This window comes from Passer domesticus, chromosome 29 (genome assembly GCF_036417665.1).
Source record: "Passer domesticus isolate bPasDom1 chromosome 29, bPasDom1.hap1, whole genome shotgun sequence".
Classification (NCBI taxonomy): Eukaryota; Metazoa; Chordata; class Aves; order Passeriformes; family Passeridae; genus Passer; species Passer domesticus.
This window is the reverse complement of record NC_087502.1, coordinates 1,618,995-1,636,969: the sequence shown is the minus strand read 5'-3', so window position 1 is coordinate 1,636,969 and position 17,975 is coordinate 1,618,995. Positions and strand designations below refer to the sequence as shown.

The window sequence follows — 17,975 nt, the reverse complement described above, 5'->3', positions numbered from 1 at the left end:
TCCTTCTTTTGGGTGATTTTTGGGATTAAACAGGAACATTGCAGCTCTCTAGGATGTGGAATTTGTCAGCCTGAATTGCCAGGCCCTTTGAATGAGCAACATGAGATACTGGAACTGGGAAAATCCCAAAAACCACCTCAAATTTTACACACGTGAAGGGAAAGATGCATTGATCACGTTGGATTTACCTCTCTGGTCTCACTCTACTGCGCAGCAATGGGAATTATCTCTTCCAGAGTGAATTTCCAGGTGCTGACTTCAAATTCCTTCTGTTCATCTATCAGTTCTGGGATTAAAACATAACAGGGAAAAAAGAGGAAAAGGTCCCAAAGACCAAACTCTTTTCCTGTAGAGAACCTGCCTCAAGCTCTGAATAATCACTCAAACTTACACAATTACTCAAAATTTTTCAATACCTCCTAAAAATGGAGCAGCTCCAAAATTATTCCACTCCCACTCCAAATGGCTCAGTTGCTTCCAAAATGATTAAAAGGGCTGGTATTGAACCAGTATGGGACCAGTAAGAACCAGTATGGAAACAGGAAGGGATTGGTACTAGACCAATACAGGACCAGTATGCAGCCAGTAGGGCTAGCATGGGACCAGTATGACACCAGGATGGGACCAGTACTTGACCAGGATTGGACTGATGTAGGACCAGTACAGGGCAGTGTGGGACCAGTAGAGACCAAGCCAAGCAAATGCAGGACCTTTATGGGACTGCTGCTGGAACATGATGGGCCAGTGCAGACAAACACAGGCCAGTACAAACCAGTAGGAGCCAGTAGAGAACAGCACAAACCAGTGTGGCACCAGTGCAGGCCAGTACAGCCCAGTGTGAGGGCTAGTGTGAGCACTGTACAAACACTGTGGAGCAGTATGGCAGCAGCATGGGGCCAGCAGAGCCCTGCATGAGCCAGTGCTGGATTGTACTGGACCAGTATGGGAACCAGTAAGGAGCTGTATAGGCCACTACAGGCAAGCACTGGGCCAGTATGAGAGCACTGTGGGTGACTGCAGGAGCAGAATGTGACCAGTACAGGCCAGTGTGGGACCAGTACTGGACCAGGAGTGGGCCATTGCAGGACCAGTATGGAATCAGGATGAGAGCAGTGAGGACCCATATGGAACCAGGATGGGACCAGTACACCAGTACGTAACAGACAGGGACCAGTAAGGGAACATTAAAGATCAGCACAGGCCAATAGGAGACCAGTACAGGAGCTGCACGGGACCAGTACAAGCCTTTCAGTCTCACTTCCTGGAAAAATCCTGGAAAAGATTTTCCTGGGAGCTGTTGCAAAGCCCTGGAGGACGACGCCGGCCCCGGTCAGAGCCAGCGCGCCTCAGATTCCTCCTGGGACATGGTGACCCCCTGGCTGCCCACGGGGTGTAGGTGGAGAATCTGCATTCCAGCAAGGCTTTCCAGACTGTCTCTGCCAGGATCCTTCAGGACAAAGTGTTTATCCAGCCCCAGCTGGATAAACCTGCCATGTGATGGGTGACAATGGGCACAAGGCTGGGGCACAAAGGGTGACAGTGACTGGGGTGGCATCAGGCTGGCACCGGTCACTAGTGGGGTTCTGCAGGGCTCCATCCTCGGCCCTGTGCTCCCCAACACCTCCATAAATGGCTTGGACACAGGACTGGGAGGGATCCTGAGCAGCGCACAGCCAGTACAAAATGGGGGTCCAGCTGTGGGGGGCAGTGACAGAGCGGATTTGGTGGCTGCCTGGTGTCGTGTCAGTGTCGCAGCAGGGCGTGCCTGAACTGGTAACAATTAGCATTGACTCTATGAGTCACAGAAGGCTGACCAATCTCTTTATTCTATATATCATTATTAAGAGACCCATTGCTTTTATAGAAAGTTTTGGTACACCTGGACCTAATTGGTCCTGCTATCCAAACACCAGAAACAGCTGAAATAATAACTTTGCTTTGTAGATGGGAATTATTAGTGCCTGTTGAATGGGAGATACCTGAGGAATGGAGGGAAACAGTTAAGGAATGTCAAAAATTATTTGCCTGGAAATTAGGAAAAAGGAAGTGACAAGGGAAAAAGAGGGCAAGACGGGGTTGGCTGCTGTACTTGCCACCGAGAAGATCAAATACACCTGCAATGGCTTGCTGCCAGTTTTCAGCTTCCTTTTTCTACCTCTGTCGAGGTCAGAAATGAAGGCACTTGAGACGATAGTTCACGTTCAGACTCAGGTGTTTATTATTTCTTATCAATGTGACAGCCTCACAGCCGTGAGTTCTGCAGTCTTTCATTAGCAAGGCACAAAATGGCTCACTATCTCTTGTTACAAGGTCTTTTAAGGCTATACTATCCAGTTAAGAAATGACACCTAAAATATTTTCCCTTTTAACCCAATAACTAATCCCTCAAAGCCCACAGGGTGGACTTTTCTGTCTAATTACAAAAGACCACCCAAATGCATGGAGAAGAAGGAAAAAGAAGGTAAAGAAGAACAGCCTGTCTCTGCCCTAAAACCTCCATCTTGCTTCATATTTATTACGATATTCTAAAACCCAAACTCTACATTTTCCACCCTGTGATATTCTACATCTCTAACCAATTGCACACCCATGACCCCAGTGCTATCAATCAATTTTGGAAGCCTGTTCCACGGCCTCAGGTCAAATGCAGTGCTCTCCAGGGTGTCAGAGTCTGTCTGTACAGAAAATCTAAAATTCTCAGCATCCAGGGTTCCAACAGGCTGCAACCCCATGGGCATGGGAGGTGGGGGTATAAGCCATACCAGACCTCTGTTATTCCTTTTTCTGTCACTCATCTTTTGTCTTTTCCCTTTCAGGATAATGGCAATATTGCATCACAAATGCTACTGAAAGCATTACATAGAAAGAAACCAAAGTTTATCTTTTATTGCACACCCCCATGTCAACAGGCACTGTTATAACCCATCCAAATTAAGTACCTGTAGGCAAAACAGGAAAAAATATTGGATTGCAAGAAACTTAGGAAAAAGTGCTTATAGACTGGGAATTGAATATCCAAAAGGAGAGAGATGGATTTGTTTCCCATTTGCCCTTAGGGGTGTAGTCCAAGATTCGGGGAAAAAAAACAATTAGTAAACAAAAAGGTAAAACCAGCACAGCAATCTAACTCATTATTAACCCCAATTTATGTGCTGAATTCTATGATAAGACTCCAAGCAGTTTTCAAGATATTAACAAACAGAAGTGCTCAGGCATCGGAATTAATACCAAGTCACAAATATTAAAAGGGATTCTGTATGTGTGGTGTTAAAATAACATGACTATAAAGATATAGTTTTTATTTCTGTTGTTTACTAAAACTTAGAAATAGCTGATATAAGTATGCTTGTGTTAAAATGCCTGCTTGAATGGGATAAAACCCAAAGAACACAAGATGAGGACACCTGTACAGATATGTCAACTATCAACACTTGCCATCAGCAGAAAGTATGAAAGGCCCAGAACTGAAGGTGATGATAGAAAAGGACTAAAACCACAGCCAAGGAATCCACATGCTCTAAAAAGGCGGACCTGAGGAGGAGCCATTTCAAACAGTTCTTGGAATATGTAAACTAGCTTGGGAAAAGTTTACTATGCATAATTGTTTATGAATAGGCTGATGCAGTAGAAATGGTACCTAAAGGGTGTTTCCAAAATAGCAGGGGTGCTCTTGACTAAGTGCCAAGACGCACCCAGCTGTAAATCTTTGCTTTCTTGTCTTTGTCTCCTCTTGTCCTTTATTAAACTTTGAATGTTTTACAGGAGAGTGAACCTTGTTTTTCACACAGGGACATGCTGGGGGCATGTGGGGGTGTCTGAACACAGGGCTCTGGGGCATGCTGGAGCACACCAGGGATGTGCGGAGGGGACAGGAGGGCAAAGGGGGCCTGGAAGTCCTTTGGGAGCACTTAGTGTGCCCAGGACTGAGCTGTGCCCATGCCCCCAGGGACAGCCAGAGCCTCCCTGCCCGGTCCCTGCCCGTTGCTGGGGGCAGGTTCCATGTCAATGGTTACCTGGATCCATTTCTGGGGGCAGGTGCTGTGTCACAGGGGAGCCCTTTGTGACACCCCACTGCTGCCCCTGTGGTCAGTGTCCAGCTGGACAGGGAGAGAAGAGGATAGTTTGGGAATACAGAGCTGGCCAGGAGCCTCTACACACAAGCTCCAGAGTTTCCCTGCTTCTTCAGCAGCCCCGTGGTGCTGAGGATTTTCCCAAACGATTCTTATTTCCCTTTTCTCCGCTACCAGCCTTTTCTATCAAATCATGGAGAGGAGAGCCCCGAGGCAGCCCAGGGTGGCCTGGGAGGAGGACGGGGCTCCCCAGGAAAGCAGCTCCCCAGTGGAGCCCTACGAGGTGACAATGGTGCAGCCCCTGCAGACGGGTGAGTGAGAGGCCCTGCTGGGCTGGGCAGGGCTGGGAGCCCAGCCTGTTTCCCTGGCTCACAGCAGCCCAGGGCTGGCTGTGATGCCTCAGGCTGAGGCTGCTCAGGGCTGAATGGCAGCCCCAGCACAATCTCTGCCAAGGAGGGAGTGAGCAGAGGGGCCCCAACTCCTGCTCTAGGGTGAGGGCAGTGAGCCGCGGCGGGGCCGGCAGCAGGCAGGGATGCCATGAGGCCCTGCACCTTTGCTGTCCCTCTGCCAGTGCATTCCTCAGCCCAAGGCTCTGGGGCTTTCCCCTCCGTGCTGTGCTCCAGCATGGCAGCTCCTCTGCTGGGCACCCTCCAGCCAGGATCCGCCTGGGAAGGCCGTGCCAGCGGAACAGGCACAGGCCTGGGTGGAGGGCAGATCTTCCCCTGCTCTCTGCCATTGCCAGATTCTCTGCAGCCCTTCCTTCTCTCTGTCAGGTGCTGCTGGGTTAGCTGTGTGTGAGGAGGAGCAGGAAGCCATGGCATTCATCCAGGCCTTTGTCAGGCTCTCTTGCCCGGTAAATGCAGTCCATGGGCTGGTGGCTGTGCCCTGTACTCCCCCAGGGCTCTGGTCCTGCTGGCCATGTGTCCCCTCTCAGACACCCCATGGTCTCTCTGTCCTTTGCTGCCAGATGCAGGATGACAAGCTGCAGTTCCTGGAGAGCATCCGCAGCCTGTGCAGGAGCGCCACGAACCGTGGCTCGTTACCAGGCCTGGAGTGCTTCTGCCGCAGACATGAGCTGGCAGAGAAGGTCGAGGTGAGGGCACACCTGGGGAGCCCCAGCACCCTGTGAGGGCAGTGCTTGTGCAGGGTGAGGAGCTGGTGGCACTGGGTGCTGGCAGCTGCCAGGTCCCAGCCCAGCTGTGCTCCACAGGCGCTGCTGAGCGAGGAGCCCCAGAAGCAGATGCGCACAGAGCTGCAGCTGCTTGCCATGCTGGCCATCACCCAACTGAGGTACCTGCTTGTGCCTCTGAGGGACGCTCTGTGTCCACCTGCACAAGGCCCTGAGATGCTGCTGCCATCACCAGTATCCACCTGGAACCTCTCTCTCTGCAGCTCTGTGCTGCCCGAGCTGCTGGACAACACACAGCTGATCAGCTCCTCCTTTCAGAGTGTTCTTCTTCTTCCTCCAGAAGAGGAAATGACGGGCCTGGAGGCTTCCCTCTACACTCAGGTAAGTGCTGGGTGAGCTGCAGGAACCCCAGGCCCTCTGGGCTGCTCTTGGCCACCGCATGCTGCCTCATGATCAGAGATCCAAGGCATGGCAGGCTCTTGCTTTGCTTTCCCACCTTCATCCTTCCATCCCCTTCCCAGGGCTGGGCCATGTCCAGCATCACAGGCTAGTGCATGCAGGACACTGCCTGTCCCTGGATCTCCCAGGCAGTGAGGGCATCCTGCCCTGGGAATTCTGATCAGTCTCCAGGGTGGGAGGGGCAGCAGAATCCCTGCCATCACTCTCTGTCTTCCCTGCAGACTGTGGATGCCATGGACATCCTGCTGAAGGCTGTGGTGCTCAAATCTGGCGAGGTGCTGCAGGACGTCTTGGAGGTCTGGCCTGTGCAAAGAGTGGGGGTGTGGGCACTGTTCCTTACCCTGGGGGGGTTGCCCACTCCTGGCTGGATGGTCCTCAGCCCAGTTGTGAGCAGGCAGAGCACACTGCAGGGAGGGCGCTGCCCTGCCCTGGGGCTCAGCTGGAGTACAGGGGCTGCAGAGAGTGGCACCTGCCTGGCCACAAGGCTGGCCCGGGGCCTTTGTCCCAGGCACAGGAGCCTCCTGAGGCTGAGCTCGAGGTGAAAGGAAGCCTTGAAGGATGCTAGGAGTCCAGCCCAGGAGGAGAGAGCCACGCTGATCCCACAGGAGCTGGTGTCTGCTCCCAGGGCTCACCTAAGCCTCTCTGTGCCCAGGTGCTGCTCACCTTCACCAGCTCTGAGAGAGCCGTTGTGCGGGAGAGGGCCTTGCAGAGGATTTGCAGCCTGAGCCATTGGCTGGCCAGCTGTTCCACTCTGGAGGTGAGGAGCAGGCACCCTCCAGCCATCTCCCTGTCCCCATGGCCAGTAGAGCTGCAGCTCCGAGGTGCCTTCAAGGCCAGCCTGGGCTCAGGCTCTGAGCTGAAAGGTCTTGGTCCCTCCATTTCCCTGGGCTTCCCAGCCAGGAGCCGGCTCTGCCCCAGCCCTCTGTCGGATGGGACTGCCCAAGGAGCATGGAGGGAGCTCTCCCTGCTGGGGCTGCTGTCCAGTGATTCTCTGAGATGGGGCCTGCAGGGCCTTACCAAGCTCTGAGCCACCTCCAGCCTGGGATACACTGTGTGGGTCAGGCTTTTGGCCTCAGCTGCTCTTCTTCAGCCATTCTTCTTCTTCAGCCATTCTGCTCTTCTGCCTGCCTCCCCCAGACTGGTCAAAATGAGGAAAGAGATGATGCCTGTGGACAGATCCAGATCCCAGTCCTTGGGAAGGTGTTTGGATGTCTCATCCTCATGGCATTTGAGGAAGAAAAGACCAACCATGTGGCTCTGGATGCTCTCTACGCCCTCCTCAATTTCATCTCTCAGCAGCAACGTAAGAGAAGCTGTGCTGGCTGCATCCCCCTGCACAGTGACACCCCCTGATCTATCTGCTGGTCTTCCCTGGCATTTTGATGGACCCTTGTGCCTGGTGCAGGTGCCACCATGTCCCCAGCACGGCTATCACAGCTATCATCTCTATTCCTTCCCCACATTCTCTGTCCCAAGTTCTTGATGGTCCTGTGCAGCTGAGCTGCTCGTCCACACAGGACTCAGCCCCATTCCGCCCATTCCCCAGGTGCCCCGGAGAGCTTGTGTCCTTCCCTGCCACACGCCAGCCCCACGGGCCCTTCCCCCTGACCAGTACTGCAGCCACAGTGCAGCTGGGGGCTGCACGCAGAGCTCCAGGGGCTCGCAGCCTCCTGGGCCAGCAGCACTGGCTGGAGACACTGGAGGAAGGCTGCCCTTTACACCCGTGCACCACCTCCTGCTGCAACCAACTCCTCCCCAGCAATTCCCAGTTCCCAAACTCTGTCAGGATGTGCTGGTTTTCAGATTTTTTTCTTCTGTTGAGATCAAGACTGAAGGTACTTGAGATGATGCTTCATGTTTAGACTCATTTAAGACTTGTGTTTAACTTATCAATGTTCCAGTCTCACAGGCAGTGACTTCTGTGGTCTTTCATTATCAAGACAAACAATGGCGATCTCTTGTTACAAGGTCTTTTAAGGCTAAAATATCTAATTAAGAAATGACACCTAAATTATTTTCTCTTTCAAGCTAATAACTAATCACTTGAATTCCACAATGCGGACTTTTCTGTCCACTTACAAAATACTACTCAAACTTATGAAGGAGAAGGAAGAAGGTCAAGAAGAACAACCTGCCTCTGCCCTTAAACTTCTATCTTGCCCTATATATATTTCTGTATTCTAAAACCTTCAACTCTTAAGTTTTCTAGCCTGTGATATTGCACATTTCTAATTAACTATACACCTGTAATCCCAGTGCTATCAATTAATTTTGGAAGTCTTTTTCACGGCCTCAGGTTAGATGTAGTGCTCTCCTGGGGGTCAGAGTCTGTTAGCACAAAAAGTCTAAAATTCTTAGCATCCAGAAGTCCAGCAAGGATGTGGTTGGCTTGCTGGCACAGCAGCTGTGTCTCACTGATGTGTCCAAGTTTCCCCACTCCTCAGGTGTGACACTGCCAGAGGACAATGCACAGCTCCAAGCACACTGGGAAGATGGGATCAGCTCCTCACTTCATTCTCCCAATGCCAAGGACTTCATCGAGGTACCGAGAGCTCCCCTTGCTGGGACTCTTGTCCACAGCATTTGTGTAAGCAATGGGGCCCAGAATCAGCAGGGTTCCTTTCCCTCCTGCCACAGGCTGTTGGAAAATACCTGGGACCTTCTGAGAGGACACACATCATCCTCTCAACCATTACGATGTTCCGCTACTCATCTCCCTGCAATCATCAGGTGGCTCTCAGCATGCTGGAGGTGACTGGGAGAGACCCTGACTGGTGGCTGACGGATGTAAGTGGCCTGTGTCTGGATTGCCCTGCCATGTTGGCTTCCTGCCTCCCTCCATCCCTCCCAAACCCAGATGTTTTGGGCACCTGGAGCCGCCCTGAGGCAGCAGAGAGGGATGGGAAGGGCAGCTCGGCTCCAGCGGCAGCACCATCCTCACCCGTGTCCCTCCAGGTGCCAAAAATCGTGAGCCACATCTACCACACTGGGTTGGTCACAGACATCCAAGTCCAGCACAGCCTCCACTGCCTGCTTCTCTTGGTGGCTGACAGGAGTCCTGTGCAGGTGGTCACAACACTGCTGCAGATCGCCCCACGAGGAGATAGGTACTGGTGCCAAAAGCCCCTGTGGGGAGAGGGACCCTGAGACCCTCTGGCTGGCAAACCCAAGAACACTGCAGGACCCCACCAAGGAGACAGGCCCCCCATCCCAGCACGCTTTCCAGCCCTGATGGGGGTCATTCAGGCCTGCAGCAGCCAAAGCTGGCTGGGCCTGCCAGAGCTAGCCCAGAGCCAGCATGCTGCTCCTCAGGCATCTCCTCCCTGCCTGGGCAGGATCCCCAGGCAGCCCACATCCTGCAGCGCTGGCCCAGGCCCTGCTGACAGTGCTCTGCCTTGCAGGAATGCCCTCAGTTTGTGGGAGGTGATGTTCTCGGTGCCCCAGACAGTAGAGAAGGTCTTGAAGGAGCTTCGTGTCCAACTCCAGGACCTGAAGAATGGCATTTTCCGCACCTTTCCTGAAAACGACTGCCTCTCTTACTTGGCTGTGAGTGAGCAGCAAAAGCTCTGGTGCCCTTGTCCTCAGCTGTGGGGGAAGCAGAAGCTGTGCCAGAGGAGCCCTGCTGGCTTTGCCAGGGGCAAAGTTGCTCACTGCAGGGTTTCTTTCAGCTGCTGGCCTCCGAAGATGTGCAAGAGGAGGAATTCGCTTCATTGTACAAAACCTGCAGGTTTCTGCTGTATTCAGCCAACAGCACAGACAGAGAGATAACCTCCCTGCTGCTCAGGGCCCTCATCACACTGTCTAACAGAGAGGACAGGGTGAGCAGGGTGCTGTCAGGGGCACACACGGGGAAGCCAGGCTTTGAACCCTGGGCTGGGAGTCAGGACAAGGGCTCACGGCTCCAAACAGCCTCCCTGACTGGCAGGGCCTGCTCACCAAATGGAAACTGTCTTTCCTGCAGGCAAGAAAAATGAAGGTGCTGCTGCCAGACCTGATGAACCTGTTGCGGCAGAACTGCACGTCTCTGGTGATGATGGCCCTGATGGTCCTCCAGAACATGATGAAGTGCTTGAAGAGGACCGAGGCCAGTTCCATTGCTGCAGATGTGGCGAGGATACTCTGGTACCACTTTGATGAGGTGAGGCCAATGTGAGCCCCAGCCCTGAGAGGGGCACTGGGCTGTGACAGCAGCACTCGGGGCAGGCTCCGCTCCCCTGGGCTCTCCCGGCATGGATTCTGCTTCTCCCCACTCTGCAATCTGGCCCCCAAGCATCGCCCCTCACCTCAGCTGCTGTCACGCCCTGCTGGGAAGGATGAAAGTTTGACAAGAAAGTCTCACAGATATGGATGCTTGGCAGAAAGATTTCTGAATGTAGAACTTGAGAATGAAATAGGGATGGAAGCAAGTTTTGATACAGAAGAAAAGAATTGCCCAGCCACTCTTACTGGATAACTAAGAAAGCAAAGGGTATGTTAGTTAGAAGGGGGTTTTTATCACTTAGAGCAAAGGATAAACCCACCTCAAACAAGAAGATATTTTTACCAAGCAGAAAGATAGCACAGGCAAACAAGATTGCCAACGTTGCAAGCAGAAAAAAGGTCTCAGAATTTTCCACTGCAAGAAAACTGGAAAACAACTTCTATCTTAAACTGTAACATATTAACTTTCAGCGATTGGAGAATAGTAACACGAATATGGTAATTATAGTAGTTATGCTAAGCTATGGGTAAAAGTTAAGATATAGATTGGTTCTTCTGTATTAAGATGCTCAGCAAAGAAAAGTATATAATGCATTGGAACCAAAATTAAAGGGTCTTCAGGCTTGCCTACAGCTGGAGCTGACAGCTGTAGGCACAGGCTCTGTCGCCCAGGACCCTGCACTGCTGTAACATCTTGGATACAATAAACAGCATTTTGAAGAACCTCCTGCAGTCCCACATCTCTCTTTCAGGCTCTTGCTACACCCCTCATTATGGGTGGCAGCTGCTGTTTCCCAAGCTCACCTCTCCTTGTTCCTTCCAGGAGGAAAGCTGGGTGCGGGAGAGCTGCATCAGCTCCTTCAGAGACCTGGTGAGGACAGTGGTGGGGAAGGAGAAGAAGTGGATGAAGAACTTTGTGCACACTGTCTTGGCCCCGCTCATCCTTCACATGAACGACGAGGCCCCCAAAGTGGGCCAGGTACTGATGTCAAGGCTGAGCAGTGACACAGAGAGGGGTGGCTGACACTCCCTGGGGCTCCGGGGCACTGGGCAGCACCCCCCAGCACAGACCCTGGGAAGGGTCCCTGCAGAATCAGTGCAGCAGGGCTGGACAAGCTGGCACGGCCATTCCCAACCCCTGCCCTGCCTACTGCAGCAGGGCTCAGCCCCAGCCCAGCACCACCAAGGTGTGGGATGTGTGCTGTGTGGTCCCCAAAGGTGTTGGAGAGCAGGGATTTGAGCCTCTATCCCTGTACCTAGGGGCCATTCCCAGATGCTTTGGCAGGGGCGTGTCCCAGCTCCCTCAAGGCAGAGGCACCTTTCCCAGGCCCTGGAGCCATGTCCCAGCTTCTGCTGTTCCACAGGCCTCCAGGAATGCTCTCCTTGCCATCACAGAGCTCCTCAAGTGGAAGGAGATGAAGCATGTGGTGAAGACACAGCAGACCTGGAAGATGGCTGAGTGCTTGGTGAGGATGCACCCCAGGGACTGTGCCAGGCCATGGGCTCTGCAGCTGGGCCTAGGCAAGAGACCCCACAGCCTGGAGCTGCATCCTTGTTCCCAGCTCAAGAACAGGGCTCTTCTCCAGGCTCATCTCCAGGCCCATCTCCCCTTCCTGCACCCAGTGGGAGGGAACAGGGCTCTTGGTGATGGAGGTGCTGGCAGGAGGGGCTGCTCCAGCCACCTGGAGGGTATGTGCCAATGCTTACACCTTTATGGTCTCTCCAGATGAAAAAGGACAGCAGCAGGGCTGAGCAGTACCTTCTTCAGAGCCTGAAGTACCTGAAGGACCCTCAGGAATGCGTGCGAGACTCGACTATCAGGTTCATTGGTAAGCCCCAGCCCAGGCTCCCACTTTGGGCAGCTCCTGTCTCCCCCAGCCCTTGCCCAGTGCCACATCCAGGCTACTGGTGGGCCCTGGCTGCTGGGAGCATGCTGGGGAACAGCAGGGGCTGACAGAGCTCTGTGCCCAGGGACCATCATGCGGCATGTCAAGGACCAAAGCACGGAGGTGCCTGCTCTGATTGTCAGAGGTGAGTGGGGAGCGAGGGCTGGGAGACTGGGGGGTCTCTGCAAACACAGGAACTCAGCTCGGCTCTGTTTTGGTCACAGAGCTTCAGGCCTTGGAGAAAGATGGCTGTGAATTCATCTGTTGCCTGGCAGCTCAGACCAGCTTGATCCTGAGCAGGCTGAGGGAGCAGCAATCACCAGCAGGGTCCCGATGCTCTCTGTGGTGCTGGCACCGCTGAGCTGGGGGCCTCTTGTGTCCAGAGTGGCACATTCAGGCAAGACTGAGCAGGAACACCCTCCCGCTGATTCACAAGGTGCAGAAAGGACTCCTGACTTCCTGAGGTTCTTCTCAGAGAAGGCTCTGGGTGTGGTTGGATCCAGGCTTGGTCAGCACCTCATCAACACAGGCATCATTGAACCTGGACATCACTTTGTTCTAAGGATTATGGTTGGCAAACCAACTATATCTGTACATAGTTTATTTGTAAATAAAGTTAGCTTTGTGTTTAAATAATAGCTTGTCAATTTCCTTTTAAGACAAGGTGACCCATCTGGTTCATCAAGGAAAGCCAGTAAAAATTCCCAAAAGACTGGGATTCCAGCAAAGATTTGCAGACTGTCTCTGCCAGGATCCTTCAGGACAAACTGCCCAGCGCCAGCTGGATAAACCTGCCATGTGATGGGTGACAATGGGCACAAGGCTTGAGCACAAAGGGTGACAGTGCCTGGGGTGGCATCAGGCTGGCCCCGGTCACTAGTGGGGTTCTGCAGGGCTCCATCCTCGGCCCTGTGCTCCCCAACACCTCCATAAATGGCTTGGACACAGGACTGGGAGGGATCCTGAGCAGCGCACAGCCAGTACAAAATGGGAAGAGCTATTGGCTCCCTGGAAGGCCTGAAGGCCCTTGGAGAGACCTGGACACAGGGGACAAAGGGACAACCAGCAACCATGTGGAGACCAACAAACACAGGGGATGGATTCTGCCCCCGGGATGGGGCAATCCAGGATGCACGGTGTCATGGTTTGACCCTGGCACAATGCCAGTGCCCCCATGAAAGGTGTGTTTCCAAAATGGTTACTGTGAGATGTGACCAGGAAACACAACAAACCAGGCTCCAACTTGGGAATGGAGGGAAAAGACAACACTTTATTCATCTATAACATAGAAACAAAAGGGAAAAAAAACCAAAACACACACAATCCACAATGGAACCCCTCCAAAACACACCTCCTCCCCCCACCCCTCTAACACTCAATCCCCTCTAACACTCAATTCTCAGTCCAATACTATCCTTCACACAACCTCCCCCCAGTTCATCAGGAGAGAGGAGTCTCCCTCTTGCACCATGGGCCATCGCAGGAAACACAGTTGGAACCTCCTGTGCTTCCATGTCACACGTGGCAGCCGCCCAAAGAGAATCTGCCGTGGTGACCATCTTCCTTCCATGTCCAGTGCTCTCAGTACTGGCCATGGATCCAAACTGCTTCTTAGGTCCTTTTAAGAATGCCTTGCCCAGTTCCAAGAAGTGGCCGCCTGTCACAATTTGGGACACCTGTCCCCCCCATATTCACTCTCCTGGGGCCTGGGGGTCTCATGAACAGAGATCCTTCTCCGCTGAAGGCAGAGGGCTCCAGAACACCCTCCCCATCAGTCTCTGTTCCCTCTACTTCTTATAACAGCTTTGTCACTTCTGGCTTCTGGCCAACCACCTCTCCCAAGGTGCAGTGTCTACATTACAGGAAGAAATTGGTTCTGTCCTGTGGCCATGTAAGAGGGAAGTCCAGCCAAAAGGCCACTGCCATCATCTCCTCCATCTAGGGCGCTTCTCAGCTGCTGGCATTTTTTCTCTCACTCAAACCTTCTTTTCACTTGCCCATCCTCTGTCCCCTCTCAATTCTCAGCTGGGGAGGATCAATGTTTTTTACAGCTTCCATTGTCTCAGCACCAAAGGGGTTAAAACCTCAGCCACGGTCTGCTGGGGGCACCTTGTCCCCCCTTCTTCTCCTGGCCATGGTGCCAGGCACAAGATATCAAATTTCAAGCCAGCACAGTCTCTATCACTCTCTCCCAGAGGGGGGGCTGCCCAAACATCCCAGGTCTCCTCCACCCCTGCACCTTGCAGGGCTCCGGCCTCCCTTCCCACAGGCCGCATGGCCTCCCCTGCCCCACCCAGACACAGCTGGGCAGGGGAGAGGTCAGATCCACTCACCAACTGGACTCAAAAGAGAAAGCCCCTCTGGGAATCTTCTGCTTTTAACCCCTGTGTGTTCTCAGAGGCATATCCAGATTCCCAGTGGCCACAACAGGAGCCAGTTTCAAATCTGGCCACTGATTGGTTTGACCACAACTTTTTCAGAAACTCACTTCCTAGTCAAACTACGACAGTGCTACCTCTAACTCTTCATCTTGGTCTCGTGGAGGGAGTGACAACGGGCTTTCTACCTCTCTGTCCCTCTCTCCCCCCGCTTCTTCTTGCACCCACTCCTCCAGGAGCTCGTTCAGCAGTTTCCAGGGATGGTGAGTCCTCAGAGTCAGAGCCCAAGTCTGCCAGCAGCTCAGGAGACAACAGCTCTGAGTAGTTGTGTGCCTCTCCTGTGGTGTCTTTGGTCAAACTGCAACCGCTGTGTGACACCAAGGGGTCTGCAGGTGGTTCCACGGTGGCACTTGATGGATCCCTGAGGACGCAGCTGGACGTCATGGGGCTTTCTTCATTGCTTATGGAGGAGGAGATGTCTACAAAGAGCTCTGCATACATTTTCTCTTCCTCCAGCTTCTCAAGCTCCTCTCTCTTTTTATGCGTAATTTGCAGCAAATCATCAGGCCCCATGCACAGCTGCTTGTGAAGTGCAGTGTGCTTGCCTGGCTGACAAGTTGCCCTTTCCTCACAGGAGCCTCCAGAGAAAAGAGAAGCTGAGAAGCCTGAGCTTTCCCTAGGCTCTCATGTGGGGCAGAGCTTGCCAGGGCCCTCATCCCAGAGGTCTCCAGCCAGGGCAGTAGCTTCTGCCTCTACCTCATTCTCTTTCAAGAACAGGGCAAGCCACAGACTCTGCAGGTCTCGGTCCCACTCTTCTGCAGCCTGTGCTTCTGGGAGTTCTTCCTCCTCCAGCTCCTTTACAGGAATGTCCCAGAGCTGTGAGTTTCCAGAGACAGAGTTCTGCTCTGCCAACTGGGCATGGGACGGGAGCTCAGAGCACTTTGCTGCCTTTTCTGTGGAGCCCTTGGTTGAGCTGGAAGCACTGGGCAGCTCCTGGGGCTCTGCATCCATATCTTGGCGGGCACCTGACTGTTTGTGCGTGCAGGTGGACATGATGGACTTGTTTGCTGACAGGTGTGGCCTGAGGCCTCCAAAAAGCTCTTTGTAGATGTTGCTACCATGCCCCTCCTGCACCTCAATGATCCCCTCTTTCACAGAGCGCCCCAGGTGCTTCCAAGCCGGCTGGGCCCCAGTGTGGAGCAGCACACCACGTGCAGGTGTCACGGGTGGCAGGCAATGGCCCTGCCTTGCTGCTGACCCCTGCCAGAGCCCTTCTGTTGTCCTCTCCAAGGAGGGTGTTCCCTGGGCTCTGCCCACAGCCAGAGTGCTCCATGGAGAAGGTGGCACACGCTCTGGCTGTCCCCTGGCCATGGGGCCCACAGCACATGCTGTGCCCCTGGGAGAGGATCCAGAGGCTGCTGCTGCAGGTGCTGCTGGCAGAGGGGGCAGCTTGACCCTGTCAGTGGATACTCTGGATATTTGAACACTGGGCTGGCCTGGAGGTGCCAGTGTCACCTGAGGGCCATGGAGAGGTGGCAAGTCCAACACGGACAATCTCTGTGGCCCTGTGACACTGCTGCGGGGCACTGAGCGCCCGTCCTCCTGGCCGCCCCTGCGTGTGCAGGACCTGGTGGGGCTCCGTGAGCAGATGGGGAACAGAGTGGGCCTGTCCCCAGGGATGGGTGTGATGGTCGTCCAGGTGACCTGAGGTGCCGCCTGTGGCTGCCTGTGGGTCACCTGTGGGAAGCAGGAGGAGGCACGGGATGGAGACGGCTGTATGGGCACGGTGTCCCCCATGTGCCTGCAGGCTCGGCCCAGGCCCCAAGGCAGGTTCTGGCCACAGCAACCAGGCTGGGCCGGGTTCCCAGCTGGGCTCGCTGCCTCTGGGGCATTGCTGTGCCTGGGCCATCCCAGCCCTGTCCCCTCCACAGAGCATGGCCTGGTGCCAGGCCTGGCTGTCCGTGTCCCAGGGCTTCCCCCAGGTCCCACTGCAGGCTGTCCCTCCATCCCTGTCCCTCACCTGTCGCCGCTGGTACAGCAGTGGCTGCCCCTCACGGGGCTGGCCGTGGGCATTTGTCTCCTGCTTCTTCAGCATTGTGGGAGCGCTCTGGTGAACACTGGCCACAATCACCCAGGGGAGCTGCTGCCTCCAGAGAAGCTGCTGCCTCCTCAGAGAGCTGCTCTCCTGGGAGTGGTCACTGCAGGGGCTGGCAGCCCCAAGGGTTTCATGACATGAACCCTCACCACAACGGCCTCTGGGCACGATGTCACTGCGGGTCACAAAGGCCTGGTGGGCACAGCTGCCTTTCTCACAGAGGCCTGGAATGATTCCCTGGACACAAAGGCCTTTTTAATGCCTTTGCCCCTCACAACTTTGCCTACTCTTGTTCCTCTCCCAGTGACCTGCAGCTCTCTCTTGTCCCACCTTTGTTCCTTCCATAAACATCTCCAAGGAAGCCATGTGACAAAGTGCCAGAGGGCTTTTCCCGCCCAGCCCACCATAGGTCCCAGCCCTCAGCCCTGACCTCCTGTAGAAAAATCATCAGAGAGGGAAAAGTTTCATTTGAACTTAATCTGGAGGCTGCTGTGAAAGTCTATAGAAAGACTGTTTTTAAAAAAAAAATTAAGAACAAAGGAGGGCCAAGGAAAATGTCCATTCTTTAGTTCATAGGGGAGTGGGGGAGAATGGAAGTGTGCTGAGGAATATGCCAGGGGCATCCTGGAATTCTGTGTCAGCAATAGTGTGGCCAGCAGGACCAAGGCTCTGACTGTCCCTCTGTGCTGGGCGCTGGTGAGGTCACACCTCATATCCTGTGCCCAGCTTTGAGTCCCTTCACCCTGTGCCTACATTTAATAAACATTACCATCTCATTGGGTGGTAATACAGTTATCTCTTGTGTCTTTGTGATAAATATGTGCCATATTGCAGATTAGAGGTAAGGGGACAATAAATTGATATGTTTTAAGTAACTTAGGAATAAAAAAGAGAATGTATTATCTTTGGAAGGAAGGTCAGGTCTCTCAGGAGGTATTTAAGGGGAATGCTAGAGCATATAGAAAAAAAATCTGGGAGGCCAAAGATCAGTTTGAACTTAAAATGGTGACTTCAGTAAAGGATAATAAAAAATGTTTTTACAAATATATTAATGGTAAAAGGAAGGGTAAGACCAATCCTTGTTCTTTACCGGATGAGGGAGAGAACTTAGTAACTGCAGATGAGGAGAAGGCAGAAGTGCTTAACACCTTCTTTGCCTCAGTCTTTAGTGGGAAGATGACTTGCCTTTAGGAAAACTGCCCTCTTGGGTTGGTCGATGGTATCAGGGAGCAGAAGGGGTCCCCTGTGATCCAGGAGGAGGCAGTCAGAGAATTTCTGAGACAGCTGGATATTCATAAATCCATGGGACCAGATGGGATCCACCCCAGAGTGATGAGGGAGCTGGCTGATGAGCTTGCCAAGCTGCTCTCCATCATTTACCAGCAGTCCTGGCTCACTGGGGAGGCTCCAGATGACTGGAAGCTGCCCAATGTGACGCCCATTCACAACAAGGGTGGGAAGGAGGATCCTGGTAATTACAGGCCAGTCAGTCTGACCTCAGTACCCAGGAAGAAAATGGAACAGTTTATACTGAGTGTCATCACCCAGCACTTACAGGATGGCCAGGGCATCAGACCCAGCCAGCAGGGGTTTAGGAGGGGTAGGTCTTGTTTGACCAACCTGGTCTCCTTTTATGACCAGGTGACCCTGCTGGTGGATGCAGGAAAGGCTGTGGGTGTGTCTATTTGGACTCCAGCAAGGCCTTTGGCACTGTCTCCCCCAGCACACTCCTTGAAAAGCTGCAGCCCAGGGCTGGGA

General features: G+C 53.5%; 2 protein-coding genes across 5 annotated transcripts in view; both read left to right on the top strand.

Moving 5' to 3' along the window:
- The window catches only part of LOC135287382 (zinc finger protein 664-like), a 257,242-nt gene that overhangs the window by 84,287 nt on the left and 154,980 nt on the right, over nucleotides 1–17,975 (top strand). The gene's annotated exons all lie outside the window — the stretch shown is intronic.
- Nucleotides 5,298–12,380, top strand: LOC135287346 (uncharacterized). Of its 4 annotated transcripts, XM_064400692.1 has the most exons (16): nucleotides 5,307–5,360; nucleotides 5,463–5,580; nucleotides 5,880–5,954; nucleotides 6,311–6,415; nucleotides 6,766–6,961; nucleotides 8,103–8,200; nucleotides 8,296–8,445; nucleotides 8,614–8,765; nucleotides 9,060–9,204; nucleotides 9,327–9,476; nucleotides 9,620–9,796; nucleotides 10,682–10,837; nucleotides 11,223–11,324; nucleotides 11,585–11,687; nucleotides 11,830–11,889; nucleotides 11,969–12,380. In XM_064400692.1, exons 1-16 carry the CDS (start codon nucleotides 5,311–5,313, stop codon nucleotides 12,103–12,105), a joined length of 1,974 nt encoding a protein of 657 aa, XP_064256762.1. In that variant the 5' UTR covers nucleotides 5,307–5,310; the 3' UTR covers nucleotides 12,106–12,380. The 4 variants fall into 4 exon arrangements, with proteins under 4 accessions (XP_064256761.1, XP_064256760.1, XP_064256763.1 ...); XM_064400691.1 differs by having other exon boundaries at nucleotides 5,298–5,580; nucleotides 6,796–6,961; XM_064400690.1 differs by having other exon boundaries at nucleotides 5,298–5,580.

Excerpts from the sequence above, each read along its gene's own strand:
- LOC135287346 (XM_064400690.1), top strand. The coding sequence starts at position 5,311 with ATGCGCACAGAGCTGCAGCTGCTTGCCATGCTGGCCATCACCCAACTG. Across the intron at positions 6,416-6,765 it reads CCAGCTGTTCCACTCTGGAG|CCATTCTGCTCTTCTGCCTG; the intron begins GTGAGGAGCAGG and ends CTTCTTCTTCAG. Across the intron at positions 8,201-8,295 it reads ATGCCAAGGACTTCATCGAG|GCTGTTGGAAAATACCTGGG; the intron begins GTACCGAGAGCT and ends CTCCTGCCACAG.